The 18140-nt window shown below is 43.5% G+C and overlaps 1 protein-coding gene across 2 annotated transcripts in view; it reads left to right on the forward strand.

Moving 5' to 3' along the window:
* LOC139370377 (EVI5-like protein) overlaps positions 1-18140 on the forward strand; it is a 34010-nt gene that overhangs the window by 2231 nt on the left and 13639 nt on the right. For both annotated transcript variants that reach the window (XM_071109820.1, XM_071109821.1), the window contains exons 2-6: positions 12608-12978; positions 15507-15696; positions 16384-16608; positions 17011-17085; positions 17285-17410. In XM_071109820.1, the coding sequence (XP_070965921.1) occupies positions 12743-12978; positions 15507-15696; positions 16384-16608; positions 17011-17085; positions 17285-17410 (852 nt within the window). In that variant the 5' untranslated portion in view covers positions 12608-12742. The remainder of the gene's footprint in view (positions 1-12607; positions 12979-15506; positions 15697-16383; positions 16609-17010; positions 17086-17284; positions 17411-18140) is intronic.

Consider the following 18140-nt stretch of genomic DNA (forward strand, 5'->3'; position numbering starts at 1 on the left):
TTTTGGTAGCACTACATTACAGCACGGAATAAAGCGGTAATAGAATAATAACTAGTTAAAGTTACTCACAAGCAAACCATTATTTGCCCAGATACAGGATGCTACAGATCAGTATAACTGTATTGTTTCAGAGACCTCACATACTAGAGGGGTGATAATATTACAAAAACAACATGGCAGTGTTTCCCCTAAAATTCTCCAAATGTCTTGGCATGGGGCCCCCATTGATTTTGTTATAATGTTTGAGTCACTCAGATACACTATATATACAAAAGTATGTGGACACCACTTCAAATTAGTGGATTCAAACATTTCAGCTGACATATGTATAAAATTAGGCACACAGTCATGCAATCTCCATAGACAAACATTGGCAGTAGAATGGCCTTACTGTCAAGTTCAGTGACTTTCAACGTGGCACTATCATAGGATGTCACCTTTCCAACAAGTCTGTTTGTCAGATGTCTGCCCTGCTAGAGCTGCCCTGGTCAACTGTAAGTGCTGTTATTGTGAATTGGAAATGTCTAGGAGCAACAAAGGCTCAGCCACAAAGTGGTAGGCCACACAAACACACAGAATGAGACCGTTGAGTGTTGAAGCACGTAGCGCGTAAAAAATTATCTGTCCTCGGTTGCAACACTCACTACCGAGTTCCCAACTGCCTCTGGAAGCAACGTCAGCATAATAACTGTTTGTCGGGAGCTTCATGAAAGGGGTTTCCATGACCGAGCAGCCGCACACAAGTCTAAGATCACCATGCGCAATGCCAAGCATTGGTTGGAGTGGCGTATGGCCTGCTGCCATTGGACTCTGGAGCAGTGGAAACGCATTCTCTGGAGTGATGAATCACGCTCCACTAGTTGGCAGACCGACGGACAAATCTAGGTTTGGCGGATCCCAGGAGTATGCTACCTGCCCCAATGCATTGTGCCAACTAAAGTTTGGAGAAGGAATAATGAATGGTCTGGGGCTGTTTTTCATGGTTCGGGATAGGCCCCTTAGTTCCATTGAAGGGACATCTTAACGCTACAGCATACAATGACATTCTAGACGATTCTGTGCTTCCAACTTTGTGGCAACAGTTTGGTGAAGGACCTTTCCTGTTTTAACATGACAATGCCCCCTTGCACAAAGAGTTCCAAACATAAATGGTTTGTCGAGGTTGGTGTGGAATAACTGGACTGCCCTGCACAGAGCCCTGACCTTAACCCCATCGAACAACTTTGGAATTAATTGGAACGCCGACTGCAAGCCAGGCCTAATTGCCCAGCATCATTGCCCAACCTCACTAATGCTTTTGTGGCTGAATGGAAGCAAGTTCCAATATCAAGTGGAAAGCCTTCCCAGAAGAGTGGAGGCTGTTATAGCAGCAAAGTGGGGACCAACTCTATATTAATGCTCATTATTTGGTAATGAGATGTTTGACAAGCTTTTGGTCATGTAGTGTAGCATAAGAACACAACGTAAGACATAGCAAAATGTGTAGAATTTCAGGGAACTAGCTTTAAAACTGTAAAATGTTTTCTCTTCCCCATGGCAAAATGTCTAGAATTGCGACTAGCAGACAAATTTGCTTTAAAACAGCAACATTTTATCTCTGATGCCATGGGAGGGCCTCTAAAAATATTGGTCGAAGAAGGCGCTGTTGGTCACGCCCACGCCCACTACCACTATTTCTCCACCTAGTCATGTGAACAGGGCCTTGCCCTTTATTATGATAAACAAGCCTGGGCAACCATTTCACCAGAGCTGTTGTCTTGGTTGCACTTGTTTTCTAGGATCACTGGTGTCTGGTAATGTACAGGAATGATTCACCTCAGTTCACAGTTCACTCTCGCTGGGAGTATGATTAACGTCACCTCTCTATTGGCCCATTCCACTGTGTGTGGTAAACTATCCAGACCTGTTCTATAACCACAGAGGGAGGTTTCATATGGCTTTAAAATAGAGCTGAATGAACACACAATCAACTGGTGACACGATGTCCCGAGGCTATTGTACCAAAGTGGCACAGGTGTGCCAGTAATAGGTCGGATGGTTTCTGTTTGATGCCGCACTAACTATACTGGCCCCAGATCAGTTTGGATCAGTGCCCCAGAAAAGGGGATCTGGTTGGTTCATCTACTGTGGGGAAAGTGAGGCTTAAACCAATCCCACGGACATCCCATGTATCGTTTATGTGTGTATTTTCTGTTCATGCCTAGGCAAATGCAAGGGCACCCTGGGTTATGTTGGTGCACAGTGTTTAATCTGTTTGTAATCCGTTTGAGGATGACGCAGCATATCTGCTGGTGATCCTTTTAATCTGTATCTTATTGAATCACCTGATCAGGGTCAGGTACACTCACTACCATTGCAGAATAAATTATTAGTCACATCGCATTGCTTTGGAAGTTGTTTGGAGGGAGGATGGTGGAAATGTGTATTTTAAAGCCATGTTCCCCTTGGTATTCATGGAAACGTGATTATCAGGAGGGCGCTTATAGCTAAACTAGGAATTCAGGAAGCAATTCTTGTTCTAAATGTGCTTACTTTTAGGGAACTTTGGTAGTCTGAGGGAGCTTCACCGGATGACATGTCATTCTAATTAGCCCAAATGTGTCTGGTCATCATTCAAGCTTACCGTCAAAGCAACTTATTCATTAGATTCATCTCAATTCTAGATAACAACATCTGCTGTACAGGGCCTTGGACCGATATAACGAATGTATATATAATTCACTTTGTCAAGGAAGGTCATGTGGAGACCAGGCTGTCATTGCCATGACGATTTTGGATGACTAGGGGAGGTCAAGCCTATTAGAGACAAGGGTTAATATGCAGCCATTACAGAATCCGAGGGAATACGTCAACAGCAGTGACGTCAGAAGAGCACAGGGTTCATAATACTAACCCTAGACACCAGAGTGGGAGAAGAACTGGGCACGACATAGTGGACTACTTTTGACCAGGGCCCATTCCCAAGTAGCACACTATATAGAGCATAGGTTGCCATTTTGGATGCTGCCAGTCGCATGCACTTGGATGTTGTGGCGTTGAGGAACAAGCCACGTGTCAGCGGACAGATGGGAACAAAGCTGTAAATGAGATGTAGCAACAGCGAGGTTAGGGCGTACAGGAGGTAGGACTGGGGGTTTAGCGTGGGGGCTGCCCTTGATGTCAAGCATGGCCTGAGGGGGAGTCACAACACGTACAAGGAGGGAGAGAGGGGAGAGGAAGGGATGGGATGGGTGGATTAGGGGTTCAGGGGGAGAAATGGGGGATAGAGAGGGTTGATAGTTGGGGGTACAATAGGTCTGTCTGTCTGCTGTGGACAGTGGGAGCGAGGATAGGAAGTGCTGAGGCGCACACACAATGCGATAATTGTGCACGTGGATAGCGGTTTACATACAAACTCATGCATAGGCACAACACAGTGCTCACATTGAAGATGCCCCATTCATGGCAAGGGAGAAGCTGCTGTTTACACACACAGCAGGGCTCACATTGAGGCTCCCTCGTGTGCTGGGTACAGCCTTTGTTCCCCCAAGGCTAACCCCATCTCCAGTACTCTGCAGTCCCAAGTTCACCATGGTGGTGTCTCAAATTGCACCCTATTCCTTAAATAGTGCAGTACTTTTAACCAGGGCCCATAGGGCTCTGATCAAAAGTAGTGCACTATATAGGGTGCCGTTTGGGAAGCACAACATGCAACCTCCAGACACACTAAATGGGAGAACTTCTGCATTCAGTGCTATTTTTTTGTTGTCCTACCATTACCCTTAGAGAGATTTAATGTACTGATAGCCAGAGCAGCAATTGTCCCACATATTGCTGTAGTCGAGCATGACTCACAGAGTTTGGACTACAGCCTGGCTTCAATGACATTGCTGTACATCCTACTGTAGCTGGACTGGAGTGATTCCTGGTGAGATGACCAATGGGGATGCCAGTAATTTAGGGGATTAGTTTTCAGAGGGAGACTAGTGTTATATTTTCAGAGATGTTAAGATTATTTCTTGCATTGGTTTCTTAAAAGGTAACTACAGTTGAAGTCGGAAATGTAAATACACTTAAACTCAGTTTTTCACAATTCCTGACATTTAATCCTAGTAAAAATTCCCTTTCTTAGGTCAGTTAGGATCACCACTTTATTTTAAGAATGTGAAATGTCAGAATAATAGTAGCGAATTATTTATTTCAGCTTTTATTTCTTTCATCACATTCCCAGTGGGTCAGACGTTTACATACACTGAATTAGTATTTGGTAGCGTTGCCTTTAAATTGTTGGGTCTATCGTTTTGGGTATCCTTCTACGAGCTTCCCACAATAAATTGGGTGAATTTTGGCCCGTTCTTCCTGACAGAGCTGGTGTAACTGAGTCAGATTTGTAGGCCTCCTTGCTCACATACACTTTTTCAGTTCTGCCCACAAATTTTCTAAAGGATTGAGGTCAGGGCTTTGTGATACCTTGACTTTGTTGTCCTTAAGCCATTTTGCTACAACTTTGGAAGTATGCTTGGGTCATTGTCCATTTGGAAGACTCATTTGCAACCAAGCTTAAACTTCCTGACTGACTGATGTCTTGAGATGTTGCTCAATATATCCACATAATTTTCAGTCCTCGTGAAGCCGTCTATTTTGTGAAGTACACTAGTCCCTCCTGCATTAAAACACCCCCACAACATGATGCTGCCACCCCTGCTTCACGTTTAGGATGGTGTTCTTCGGCTTGCAAGCCTCCCCCTTTTTCCTCCAAACATAACGATGGCCATTATGGCCAAACAGTTCTATTTTTGTTTCTTCAGACCAGAGGACATTTCCCAAAAAGTATGATCTTTGTCCCCATGTGCAGTTTCAAACCGTAGTCTGGCTTTTTTATGGCGGTTTTGGAGCAGTGGCTTCTTCCTTGCTGAGTGGCCTTTCAGGTTATGTCGGTATAGGACTCGTTTTACTGTGGATATAGATACTTTTTTACCTGTTTCCTCCAGCATCTTCACAGGGTCCTTTGCTGTTGTTCTGGGATTGATTTGCACTTTTTGCACCAAAGCACGTTCATCAGCACGCGTCTTCTTTCTGAGCGGTATGACGGCTTGCGTATTATTGTTTGCACAGATGCATGTGGTACCTTCAGGTGTTTGGAAATTGCTCCCAATGATAAACCAGAATTGTGGAGTCCTACAATTGTTTTTCTGAGGTCTTGGCTGATTTCTTTAGATTTTCCCATGATATCAAGCAAAGAGGCACTGAGTTTGAAGCTAGGCCTTGAAATACATCCACAGGTGCACCTTCAATTGACTCAAATTATGTCAATTTGCTTATCAGAAGCTTCTGAAGCCATGACATTTTATGAAAATTTCAAGCTGTTTAAGGGCACAGTCAACTTAGTGTATGTAAACTTCTGACCCACTGGAATTCTGATTTAAGTGAAATAATCTGTCTGTAAACAATTGATGGAAAAATGACTTGTGTCATGCACAAAGTAGATGTCCTAACCGACTTGCCAAAACTATAGTTTGTTAACATGAAATTTGTGGATGGGTTGAAAAACAAGTTTTAATGACTCCAACCTAAGTGAATGTAACCTTCCGAGTTCAACTGTATATGCATCGTCACAGTGAGCAGTCGAGAGGAATATCAAGGGTTAAAGTTCAGTATTTCTAGTGTCATAAGATTAGCTTTGATAAAATTAGGCTACAACTTTTCTCTGTTGCTATTGTTACGTTGTTTTGGAGGAACTAGCTACGTGTCATTCTGAGAGAGGATTGTGACGGTTTGGGGACGCTCGTTTTCCTGAGCTGCTTCTTCTGAGGCAATTGGTCTCATGCTAGTTAATGGCTCTTTTGATTGGCCTCTCCCAGCACATGAATGGCGTCCTTGTCCCTCCATCCCTCTGCAGTGTTTTCTTCCCTTCAAACAATCTTTTTTTTTTCTCTCTGGGCAGTTTTTCTGTTTTCCTTGTCGTTGTCGTGCTTCAGTAGACATATGTATCAGTGTGACTATGGCTGATATTAAAACAGCTAGGGTGTGTGTGAGTTGTAGTCATAGAGCTGTTCAGCATTCCGAGGATGGCTAGCCCATTCCCCTCATCTCTCTCGCGCTCACTCGCAGATGTGCATAAGCCCTACATTCTGGGATTCCGTTTGTCAAATGTATGCTGAATTACCCTCGGCTTGGGGTTACGCCTATCTCTCCTCTCCCTCTATGTGGATTGGGGCCACCAGCTTGGCTGGACTCTGGCTTACCCAGTAATAGAGCTCCCATACATGATGCAGGCCAGGGCTGTACTTCTGTCCATAGAAACAGAATCACTAGAATGGAAATGCTATGAGGGTGCAGTCAAATTGCCATTGCCAAAGGTGTTTTACTTGTTCGAATAATTATATTTCTATGAGGCTGTCAGGGTTTCCTTTTTCATTCTAGTAATTCTATTTTTATGGTGCTGCCTGGCTGCCAAGTAGAACAGGAAAGAACCCTGGCCACCGCAATTTGGCTGCACCCTCATGGGATTCTCATTCTAGTAATTCTATTTCTATGGTGCAGCTTGGCTGCCACAGACAGGAGTGTAGAGAGGAACTGCTGAGCAGCATTGGTACCTTCATGATTAAACAGTAGCAGCGGACCTCTGGTTTATCACTGACCAATGGTTCCCCCCTATTAGTTTTGTGATTAGTAGCTGCATTGTGCAGTGCACAGTCTGTTCTTGGCTTTACTAGAGGGTGGAGATGGGATAGTGGACTGAGAGAGTACCAGGCCTTGCCTACCTGGCCTCGCCTCACATAGGCCAGTAGAATGTTGCACATTGTGAATCACAAGCCTGAGTGCGTGTGCGCACACACACACACACACACCGCAACAATATACACAAAACCTTCCTTATCAGAAAATGGGATTTCATGGATTTAACCTCTGCTTAAATTGCCATTATTTCTTTCTTTGTCAATGGATTTGCATGAGAAAACAAACAATTAGAAATTATAATACTTTGAGGAATATTTTCATAGCTCTGCAGATTTCTACTATATCAACATGGCCTATCTTTCTCAACACATTCTTTCTAGTTTGCTAATCTCATAATTAATTATGGCTCCAATCCAATCACCTTTAATGCACTGTCTCTTCCTGCTTGCTTGATATTCACAGCATGATGTCATCAAACATTCATGACATCACATTTAATGGTAATCTAGCTAATGTTGATCCATCAGTGAGTGATTTAAATGGTGATCTACTCTGCAACACAGAGTGCTAGGACACAGCCCTTAGTCATGGTATATTGGTTCTGTAACAAATCCCCTGAGGATTTATTGCTATTATAAACTGATTACCAACGTAATTGGAGCAGTAAAAATACATGTTTTGTCATACCCATACAGTCTGATATACCACGACTTTCAGCCAATCAGCATTCACGGCTCGCACCACCCAGTTTATAATACAGGATTACATAATGATCCATTAAATCCATACACTTAGAATGTGTGCGTCCCAAATGGCACCCTAATTCCTATGTAGTGCACTCCTTTGACCAGAGCCCTGGTTAAATGTAGTGCACTATAGAGAATAGGGTGCCATTTGAGGCACAAACCAATCTCTTTATAAAGAAGACTGTAAGTGAATGTTGAGCCACAGTGAGACAATGGCCATTATAGAATGTGATCCATGGTGACTCAGGCCCACACCCTGATAACCACTCCCTTAGCAAGTGGACGGCTATAATATCGTTCACTGTGGATTGACTGTGATCAATTCACTTAGATGGGAATCAAGGGACTGTGTGTCAATTATTTTTGTTTGTTGTGTTTGACATAGAAATTGGCTCTGTAGGAAAATGTCAAACAACCAAATTATCTTTTCATAGCACTTAACCATTTATCACAGAATTCAACAAACAGTTGACCTCGTATAAGCATTGACTAATGAGACACAGGACTATGTACAGTGCATTCTGAAGTATTCAGACCTCGTGACTTTTTCCACATTTTGTTACGCTACAGCCTTATTGTAAAATGGATTCAATTGTTTTTTTCCCCTCATCAATCTACACACAATGCCCCATTTAGACGTGTGTGTGTGTGATATAACATTTACATAATTATTCAGACCCTTTACTCAGTACTTTGTTGAAGTACCTTCGGCAGCGATTACAACCTGGATTCTTCTTGGGTATGAATCTACAAGCTTGTCATGCCTGTATTTGGGGAGTTTCTCCCATTCTTCTCTGCAGATCCTCTCAAGCTCTGTCCAGTTTTTTCAAATCAAATCAAATTTGATTGGTCACATGCACATGGTTAGCAGATGTTATTGTACATATAAATATATGGATGGGCCATGACCGACCGGCATAGACGAAATGCAATAGATGGTATAAAATACAGTATATACATCTGGGATGAGTAGTGCAAGATACAGTTTAAGTCGGAAGTCTACATACACTTAGGTTGGAGTCATAAACTCATTTTCAACCACTCCACAAATTTCTTGTTCACAAACTATAGTTTTGGCAAGTCGGTTAGGACATCTACATTGTGCATGACACAAGTAATTTTTCCAACCATTGTTTACAGATAGATTATTTTACTTATAATTCACTGTATCACAATTCCAGTGGGTCAGAAGTTTACATACACTAAGTTGACTGTGCCTTTAAACAGCTTGGAAAATTTCAGAAAATGTCATGGCTTTAGAAGTTTCTGATAGGCAAATTGACATAATTTGAGTCATATGGAGGTGTACCTGTGGATGTATTTCAAGGCCTTACCTTCAAACTCAGTGTTTCTTTGCTTGACATCATAAAAAATCTAAAGAAATCAGCCAAGACCTCAGAATATTTTTTTAGACCACAAGTCTGGTTCATCCTTGGGAGCAATTTCCAAACGCCTGAAGGTACCACGCTCATCTTTACAAACAATAGTATGCAAGTATAAACACCATGGGACCACGCAGCCAGCTTACCGCTCAGGAAGGAGACGCGTTCTGTCTCCTAGAGATGAACGTACGTTGGTGTGAAAAGTGTAAATCAATCCCAGAACAACAGCAAAGGACTTTGTGAAGATGCTGGAGGAAACAGTTACAAAGTATCTATAACCACAGTAAAACATATCCTATATCGACATAACCTGAAAGGCCGCTCAGCAAGGAAGAAGCCACAGCTCCAAAACCGGCATAAAAAAAAGCCAGACTACGGTTTGCAACTGCACATGGGGACAAAGATTGTACTTTTTGGAGAAATGTCCTCTGTTCTGATGAAACAAAAATTGAACTGTTTGGCCATAATGACCATCGTTATGTTTGGAGGAAAAAGGGGGAGGCTTGCAAGCTAAAGAACACCATCCCAACCGTGAAGCACGGGGGTGGCAGTATCATGTTGTGGGGGTGCTTTGCTGGTGTACTTCACAAAATAGATGGCATCATGAGGGAGGAAAATTATGTTTATATATTGAAGCAACATCTCAACACATCAATCAGGAAGTTAAAGCTTGGTGACAAATGGGTCTTCCAAATGGACAATGACCCCAAGCATACTTCCAAAGTTGTGGCAAAATGGCTTAAGGACAACAAAGTCAAGGTATTGGAGTGGCCATCACAAAGCCCTAACCTCAATCCTATTGAAAGTTTGTGGTCAGAACTGAAAAAGCGTATGCAATCAAGGAGGCCTATAAACATGACTCAGTTACAACAGCTCTGTCAGGAGGATTGGGCCAAAATGCACCCAACTTAGTGTGTGAAGCTTGTGGAAGGCTATCCAAAACGTTTGACCCAAGTTAAACAATTAAAAGGCAATGCTACCAAATACTAATTGAGTGTATGTGAACTTCTGACTCACTGGGAATGTGACGAATGAAACAAAATCTGAAATAAATCATTCTCTCTACTATTATTGTGACATTTCACATTCTTAAAATAAAGTGGTGATCCTAACTGACCTAAGACAGGGAATTTTTACTATAAAAAATGTCAGGAATGGTGAAATGTATTTGCCTAAGGTGTTTGTAAACTTCCGACTTAAACTGTATAATAAACATCATTATTAGAGCCCTGCGGTTGTGGGTGGTGCAGTTTCTTTTCCAGGCGGCGATATAGCCGGGCAGGATGTTCTCAATTGTGCATCTGTAGAAGTTTGAGGGTTTTATTTGACAAATATCTTCAGCCTCCTGAGGTTGAAGAGACGCTGTTGCGCCTTTTTCACTGCACTGTCTGTGTGGGTGGACCATTTCAGTTTGTCCGCGATGTGTACGCCGAGGAACTCAACTTTCCATCCAACTTGGAAGCGTAGCTGCACAGCTATTTTCAGGTCTCTCCAGAGATGTTCAATCGGGTTCAAGTCCGGGCTCTGGCTGGGCCAATCAAGGATCTTCAGAGACTTGTCCCGAAGCCACTCTTGCATTGTTTTGGCTGTGTGCTTCGGGTCGTTGCTCTGTTGGAAGGTGAACCTTCATCCCAGTCTGAGGTCTGGAGCACTCTGGAGCAGGTTTTCATCACTAGTCTCCCAGTCCCTGCCACTGAAAAACATACCTACAGCATGATGCTGCCACCACCATGCTTCACCGTAGGGATGGTGCCAGGTTTCCTCCAGATGTGGATCTTGGCATTCAGGCCAGATAATCTTGTTTCTCATCCTTTAGGTGTCTTTTGGAAAACTCCAAGCGGGCTGTCATGGAAGCAACTCCTCAGTAAAATTCACGTCTTTTTACTCTACCATAAAGGCCTGATTGGTGGAGTGCAATAGAGATTGTTGTCCTCCTGGAAGGTTCTCCCATCTCCACAGAGAAACTGGAGCTCTGTCAGAGTGACCATTGGGTTCTTGGTCACCTCCCTGACCAAGGCATTCTCCTCCGATTGCTCAGTTTTGCCGGGCGGCCAGCTCTAGGAAGAGTCTTGGTGTTTACAAACTTCTTCCTTTTAGAATGATGGAGGCCACTCTTGGGGACCTTCAATGCTGCAAAAATGTTTTGGTGCCCTTCCCCAGATCTGTGCCTCAACACAATCCTGTCTCAGAGCTCTACGGGACCTTATATAGACAGGTGTGTGCCTTTCCAAATCATGTCCAATCAATTGAATATACCACAGGTGGACCAAGTTGTAGAAACATCTCAAGGATAGTCAATGGAAACAGGATGCACCTGAGCTCAATTTTTGAGTCTCATCGCAAAGAGTCAATACTTACAGGAGAAGAAAAACCCTTGAATGAGTAGGTGTGTACTAACTTTTGACTGGTACTGTATAAGGTATTTTATATTTTTAATAAATTAGCAAACATTTCTACAAACCTCCTTTCGCTTTGTCATTATGGGGTATTGTGTGTAGATTGAGATTTTTATTTTATTTAATCCATTTTAGAATAAGGCTGTAAAGTAACAACATTTGGAAAAAGTCAAGGGTATGTATGTATGTATGTATGTATGTATGTATGTATGTATGTATGTATGTATGTATGTATGTATGTATGTATGTATGTATGTATGTATGTATGTATGTATGTATGTATGTATGTATGTATGTATGTATGTATGTATGTATGTATGTATGTATGTATGTTTAACAAAAATGTAAACGCAGCATGCATCAAAGATTTCACTGAGTTACAGTTCATATAAGGAAATCAGTCATTTTGAAATAAATTCATTAGGCCCTAATCTATGGATTTTACATGAATGGGAATGCAGATCTGTGTCTATTGTACAGAAGAAGGTAGGGGCATGGATCAGAAAACCAGTCAGTTTCTGGTGTGACCACCATTTGCTTCATGCAGCGCGACACATTTCCTTCTGATAGTTGATCAGGCTGTTGATTGTTTCCTGTGGAACATGCTGTAGTATACATTGATCGGTGAGTATGCAGGCCATGGAAGACCTGAGAGATTGAGCTTCCAGGAATTGTGTACAGATCCTTGCGGCATGGGGCTGTGCATTATCATGCTGAAACATGAGTTGATGGCGGCTGATTAATGGCACGACAATGGGCCTCAGGATCTCGTCACGGTACCTCTGTGCATTCAAATTGACATTGATCAAATGCAATTGTGTTCATTGTCTGTAGCTAATGCCTGCCCATACCATAACCCCACCGCTACCATGGTGCACTCAAACCGCTCGCCCACACAACGACATACACATGGTCAGCAGTTGAGGCCAGTTGGACGTACTGCCAAATTCCCTAAAACAACGTTGGAGGTGGCTTACGGTAGAAAAATGGGCATTCAATTCTCTGGCAACAGCGCTGGTGGACATTCCTGCAGTCAGCATGCCAATTGCACGCTCCTTCAGAACTTGTGGCATTGTGTTGTGTGACAAAACTGCACATTTTAGAGTGTCCTTTTACTGACCCCAGCACAAGGTGCACCTGTGTAATGATTATTCTGTTTATCAGCTTCTTGATATGCCACACTTGTCAGGTGGATGGATTATCTTGGTAAAGGAGAAATGTTCACTAACAAGGATGTAATCAAATTTGTTCACGAAATTTGAGAGAAATAAGCTTTTTGTGCATATGGAACATTTCTGGGATCTTTTATTTCAGCTCATGAAACATGGGACCAACACTTTACATGTTGCATTCATATTTTTGTTCAGTGTATGTCCTCGTGAATATGTCCTCGTAATTAAAATGTCCTCTAAATTCACAACAGGTTTGAGGAACCCTGATCCGATTGGCTCCGGCACCGCCCTACCAGGTGACCCTACAGCCGGGAAGACGTGTAAGGAGACCCAGCCACAGCCTCCCCTGTCCAACAGTGCGTTGCACTGTGCCTACCACCACAACCATGCCCACCCCCAGCGGCAGCCCCGAGAGAGAGGGCTCCACAGGGGGACCCAACCAGCTGGCGTGTCCCCCCTCCTCTCCCCCTGGCATGGACCATTCCATGGGCAGCCCCCTGCTCAGCCCGGACTCATCTTGCCAAGATGCCATGCTCTCAGCCCCCGCTGCCTCCCCTGCTGACTCGGAGAGCCTGAGCCCCGACGAGCTAGAGCTGCTGGCCAAGCTGGAGGAGCAGAACAGGTGAGAAAGAGATGGGAACTGGGGTTCACATGTGTTGCACAGTAGCTACAGGTAACTGCCAAAATAAAGGAAACCCCAACATAAGTTGTCTTTAATAGGGCGTTGGGCCACCACGAGCCGCCAGAACAGCTTCCATCCACCTTGGTATAGATTCTACAAGTGTCTGGAACCCTATTGGAGGGATGCGACACCATTCTTCAGCGAGAAATTCCATAGTTTATTGTTTTGTTGACGGTGGTGGAAAACGCTGTCTCAGGCCCTGCTCCAGGATCTCCCATAAGTGTTCTGTTGGGTGGAGATCTGGTGACTGAGACACACACACTTTAAACCCCCTATACTCCTTTAAGACCCCTCTTTCAAAGTCACTGAGATCTCTTCTAGCCATGGTAGCCAAATTAATGGCCAACTGGGTGTTTTTATACATAGATGCTAAGCATGATGGGATGTTAATTGCTTAATTAACTCAGGAACCACGCCTGTGTAGAAGCACCTGCTTTCAATATACTTTGTATGCCTCGTTCACTCAAGTGTAATTTATTTAGGCAGTTACCTGTATGTTTCCATTAACTTGTCCAGTGGTTTTGTGTAGACATTTGGAGAGTTTGCATAGAAAATAGATGTGACAATTGCCTGCCACGTTGCGTTTCCATTGAACTGTCTTGTGTCGATTAAAAAATCTGGACGTAATGACATCCCACATCCCACAAAAACAACAACAAAACTTTTTTTTGCAAAAACGTGTCATATAAAAATGAAGTGGTTGAAATGTTTCCGTTATCCATTTAAGGCAAATTGCTCATTAATAAATTGGCGGCAGCCTGTATGCCCTCCCACCTATCTGTTTCATGTCTCAGGTAGCTCCCAAAAGCTTGCATGGATAGAATGCAAGAATTTACTCATATTTGCCATATTCTAATAATTCTCATGTGCCACCTTGTTGCCATGGTAAAACTTGCACTCCTGTAGATCTAAAATCATTGGATCTTGAACTTGCAACCAGAAAAGCAACGCTAAGCAATTCAGGCGTTATTGAACGTCACTGCAAAGGGACATTCTTTTTTTTTTAATAGTAAAATGTTTTATTTGGGTAGTAGTTGGCATTTAGAATTACATGTGGATTTGATGAGCCCCTCGTAGGCCTACCTTAAAAATGATTTGGCAATCATTTCTTAGATGAACACTGTTTCCATCATTTGTTGCAATAGGTTTTACAAAATAAACATCCACCCCTGTTGAACGGATAAATGTTGTCTATCTTTAGAACATTTCTCCTGTATCTGCCGTTTCCAATGACACATGTCACCAAGATAATTTTTTTGCAACATTGCTTTTGTCGAGTAAACCTTGTTCAATGGAAACCTACTGTTAGGTTGTGACTGGTCTCGCATGGCTGCGTTCAAGATCACTGCGCTGTTGTGACAATGGCATTTTCTGATATTTTGGCAGGTAAATGATGAGCCACTCATTTAAAAAAAAAATGTAACCTTTATTTAACTAGGCAAGTCAGTTAAGAACAAATTCTTATTTACAATGACGGCCTACCCCGACCAAACTCGGACGTTGCTGGGCCAATTGTGCACCGCCCTATGGAACTCCCAATCACGGCCGGATGTGATACAGCCTGAATTCGAACCAGGTACTGCAGTGACAACTCTTGCACTGAGATGCAGTGTCTTAGGCCACTCATAAACAAACAGGTACAGTCCAGCGATTCAACTGTGTTACAGCACATTTTACTATGAGGCTTCCAGGTCAGTATGGGGTAGCAGAGTAGCCTCTCCCCGCTGTGGGTAGCTTCAGAGCAGATGCACTGAGCAGATGTGTCATTGGGCTGGAGGAGCTTCTGGCCAAGGCCTAGCGGGCCGGCTAGGCTAGCTGTGAGACGCTTTGATGCCAGAGCTGGAACATGCACTGTTGAACCTTCCTCTTTTGCCTCTGTGAGCTGGACATTTGCTGTTATTGGCACAGTATTATAACCAATGTGTTCAGCACTCAGTATGCGTCCCAAATGACACCCTATTCCCTATGTAGTGCACTACTTTTGATCAGGGTCCTGATGAGCTCTGGTCAAAAGCAGTGCACTATATAGGGAAAAAGCTGCCATTTTGGATGCAACCTCAATGTGTCTCTACTATCGGAGTAGCTGCTACGGCCTTGGCACTGATAAGTATCTCAACAATAGGCCCAGTGTTTCACTATCAGAGAGGTGCTCAGTGTCTTGACGTAGTAGTAGTAGTAAAGGTACTGCTGGTTGTTTGTGCCCTCCAGTGTTTTAGATGACATTCTCCCACACGTGACTTTCTACTATTTTCTACTAATTAAAAACGTTTTGAATTAAGTCTAATGTAATGCAAAAGAGAATATAACATTAAGCCTGAAAAGCTTAACATCATGGATTAACAATAAAAAGATCAAAACAAGTAATAGAAACAAGACTAGTGTAATGAAAGCATAAGTGGCTCTTGATTCACTCATATGACCCTTGTCTGATGACCTCTAACCCCTTGATACCCCCTCCTCCTCCCCAGACTTCTGGAGGCAGACTCCAAGTCGATGCGTTCGATGAGCGGCTCGCGGCGGAACAGCGGCTCGTCCCTGGTGTCCAGCTCCTCTGCCTCGTCCAACCTGTCCCACCTGGAGGAGGACACCTGGATCCTGTGGGGACGCATCGTCAACGAGTGGGACGAATGGAGACGCAAGAAGGACAAGCTGCTCAAGGTGAGGGGGGAGGATGGATTAGTGATCGAGAGACTGATAGAGCAAAGGGAAGAGAGGGGAGAAGATGGAGAGAGGACAGGGGGAAAAGTGGTGTTGGAGGGCCAGTAGGAGGCACCCTTCCCTCTGGTCTAAAAAAAAATATCCCAATTCCCCAGGGCAGTGATTGGGGACATTGCCCTGTGTAGGGTGCCGTCTTTCGGATGGGACATTAAATGGGTGTCCTGACTCTGTGGTCACTAAAGATCCTATGGCACTTATCGTAAGAGTAGGGGTGTTAACCCCGGTGTCCTGGCCAAATTCCCAATCTGGCCCTCATACCATCAGTCACCTAATCATCCCCAGTTTACAATTGGCTCATTCACCCCCCTCCTCTCCCGTGTAACTATTCCCCAGGTCGTTGCTGTAAATGAGAATGTGTTTTCAGTCAACTTACCTGGTAAAATAAGGGTTAAATAAAATGAAAATAAGAGAGCAGACAGAGCCAGGGAGAGGGGAACAGAACAGCAGGAGAGATTAGAGAGGAGAAAATGGGAGTGAGGACAAATGAGCAGAGAGCACAGATGGAGGGATATGATCAGTGAAGATAAGGTATGAGATGACATAGATATTCATTATAGGCTAGGATGTAGAGTTCTACACTAAGCTGAGAATTAGATTTGTAAAATAAACCTTTCCTTTCACCTACAGGAGCTGATCCGTAAGGGCATCCCACACCACTTCCGGGCCATCGTGTGGCAGCTGCTTGGTAACGCCACAGACATGCCAGTGAAGAACCAGTACTCTGAGCTGCTCAAGATGTCCTCGCCCTGCGAAAAGCTCATCCGCCGGGACATCGCCCGCACCTACCCCGAGCATGAGTTCTTCAAGGGCCAGGACAGCCTGGGTCAGGAGGTGCTCTTCAACGTCATGAAGGTGAGGATATTTTGACATTTGACCTTAAACATGACTTTTTTTCTGCATTATTAGAATGTTGTCTCTTAGGTTTACATGGACAAACAGAATGGATTTGGTATGATTAGTCATTTGTGTACTAGTGAGATGTGAAGTTAGATGAAGTTAGAAGCAGTTACATCTGCATTGCTTGCTGTTTGGGGTTTTGGGCTGGGTTTCTGGTTTTAGGGCTTTATAAATAAATGTGATTGATTTGAGTTAAATGTGTATTTAAGCTGTATGGGCCGGTTTCCCAGACTCTGATTAAGCCTAGTCCTGTACTAAAAAGTTTAACAAATGTAGAATCTCTAAACTTAATCTGTGTCTGGGGAAACCTCCCCAATGAGTGTAGGTTTGTTTATGTTGATTGATGTCTGTGTGCAGGCGTATTCTCTGGTGGACCGGGAGGTGGGCTACTGCCAGGGCAGTGCCTTCATCGTGGGCCTGCTGCTCATGCAGGTAACGTCTCTTCAGCAGCCCTCTAGTGTAGACATTCCCCTCTCTTGCTATCGCACTACGTTGTGCTAAATACGGAATTGTCCTGATTCTACCCTTTTTCGTTGCTTATACAGTATGAATAAATGACCTCTGAGTTCCTGATTTAGTCTGAATGCACACAGTCACACAGCCTGACCCGGTCTCTCCTGTGGCCCTCTAGATGCCAGAGGAGGAGGCGTTCTGTGTGTTTGTGCGTCTGATGCAGGAGTACCGTCTGAGGGAGCTTTTCAAACCAACCATGGCTGAACTAGGCCTCTGTATCTACCAGTTTGAATACCTGCTGCAGGTAAATAAACGTTATCCATCTCCATATGTCACGCTAGCCAATGTAGGAGGTTGGATGTGTCCCAAATGGCAACTTAGACCCTATAAAGTGCACTACTTTTGAACAGGGCCAATAGGTCAAAAGTAGTGCACTATGTAGGGAATACAATGCCATTTAGGATGCATGTATTGTCAAATTAACTAAAACCTTAAGGGCCTTGCAGGTGTCTGGGATTGAAATTATTATTATATTTTTTTACCTCAAAAATGTCTGGTTTTAAGTAAGTATGGGAATAAGCATACATATATTGCAATTATAATTTTGTCCACTATGGGGCAGCAAATAGATTCATACAGCAAAGACTTGAGCTAGGTTCGTCCTTACATTTTTAATAGTACCACTTTGAAACCATTATGGATTTGTAGCTCAACTAAAACCCCTATTATAAACTGGGTGGTTCGAGACCTGACTGCTGATTGGCTGACAGCCATGGTATATCAGACCATATACCACGGGTATGATAAAACATTTATTTTTACTGCTCTAATTACATTGGTAACCAGTTTATAATAGCAATAAGACACCTCGGGGGTTTGTGATATATGGCCAATATGCTACAGCTAAGGACAGTGTCCAGGCACACCGCTTTGCATCGTGCATAAGGACAGCCCTTAGCCCTTTCCCTCTCATCCACCCTCTTTCCCTTCTTCTTCCCCTCTCATCCACCCTCTTTCTCACCCTCATTCCCTTC

This window comes from Oncorhynchus clarkii, chromosome 17, assembly GCF_045791955.1.
Source record: "Oncorhynchus clarkii lewisi isolate Uvic-CL-2024 chromosome 17, UVic_Ocla_1.0, whole genome shotgun sequence".
Classification (NCBI taxonomy): Eukaryota; Metazoa; Chordata; class Actinopteri; order Salmoniformes; family Salmonidae; genus Oncorhynchus; species Oncorhynchus clarkii.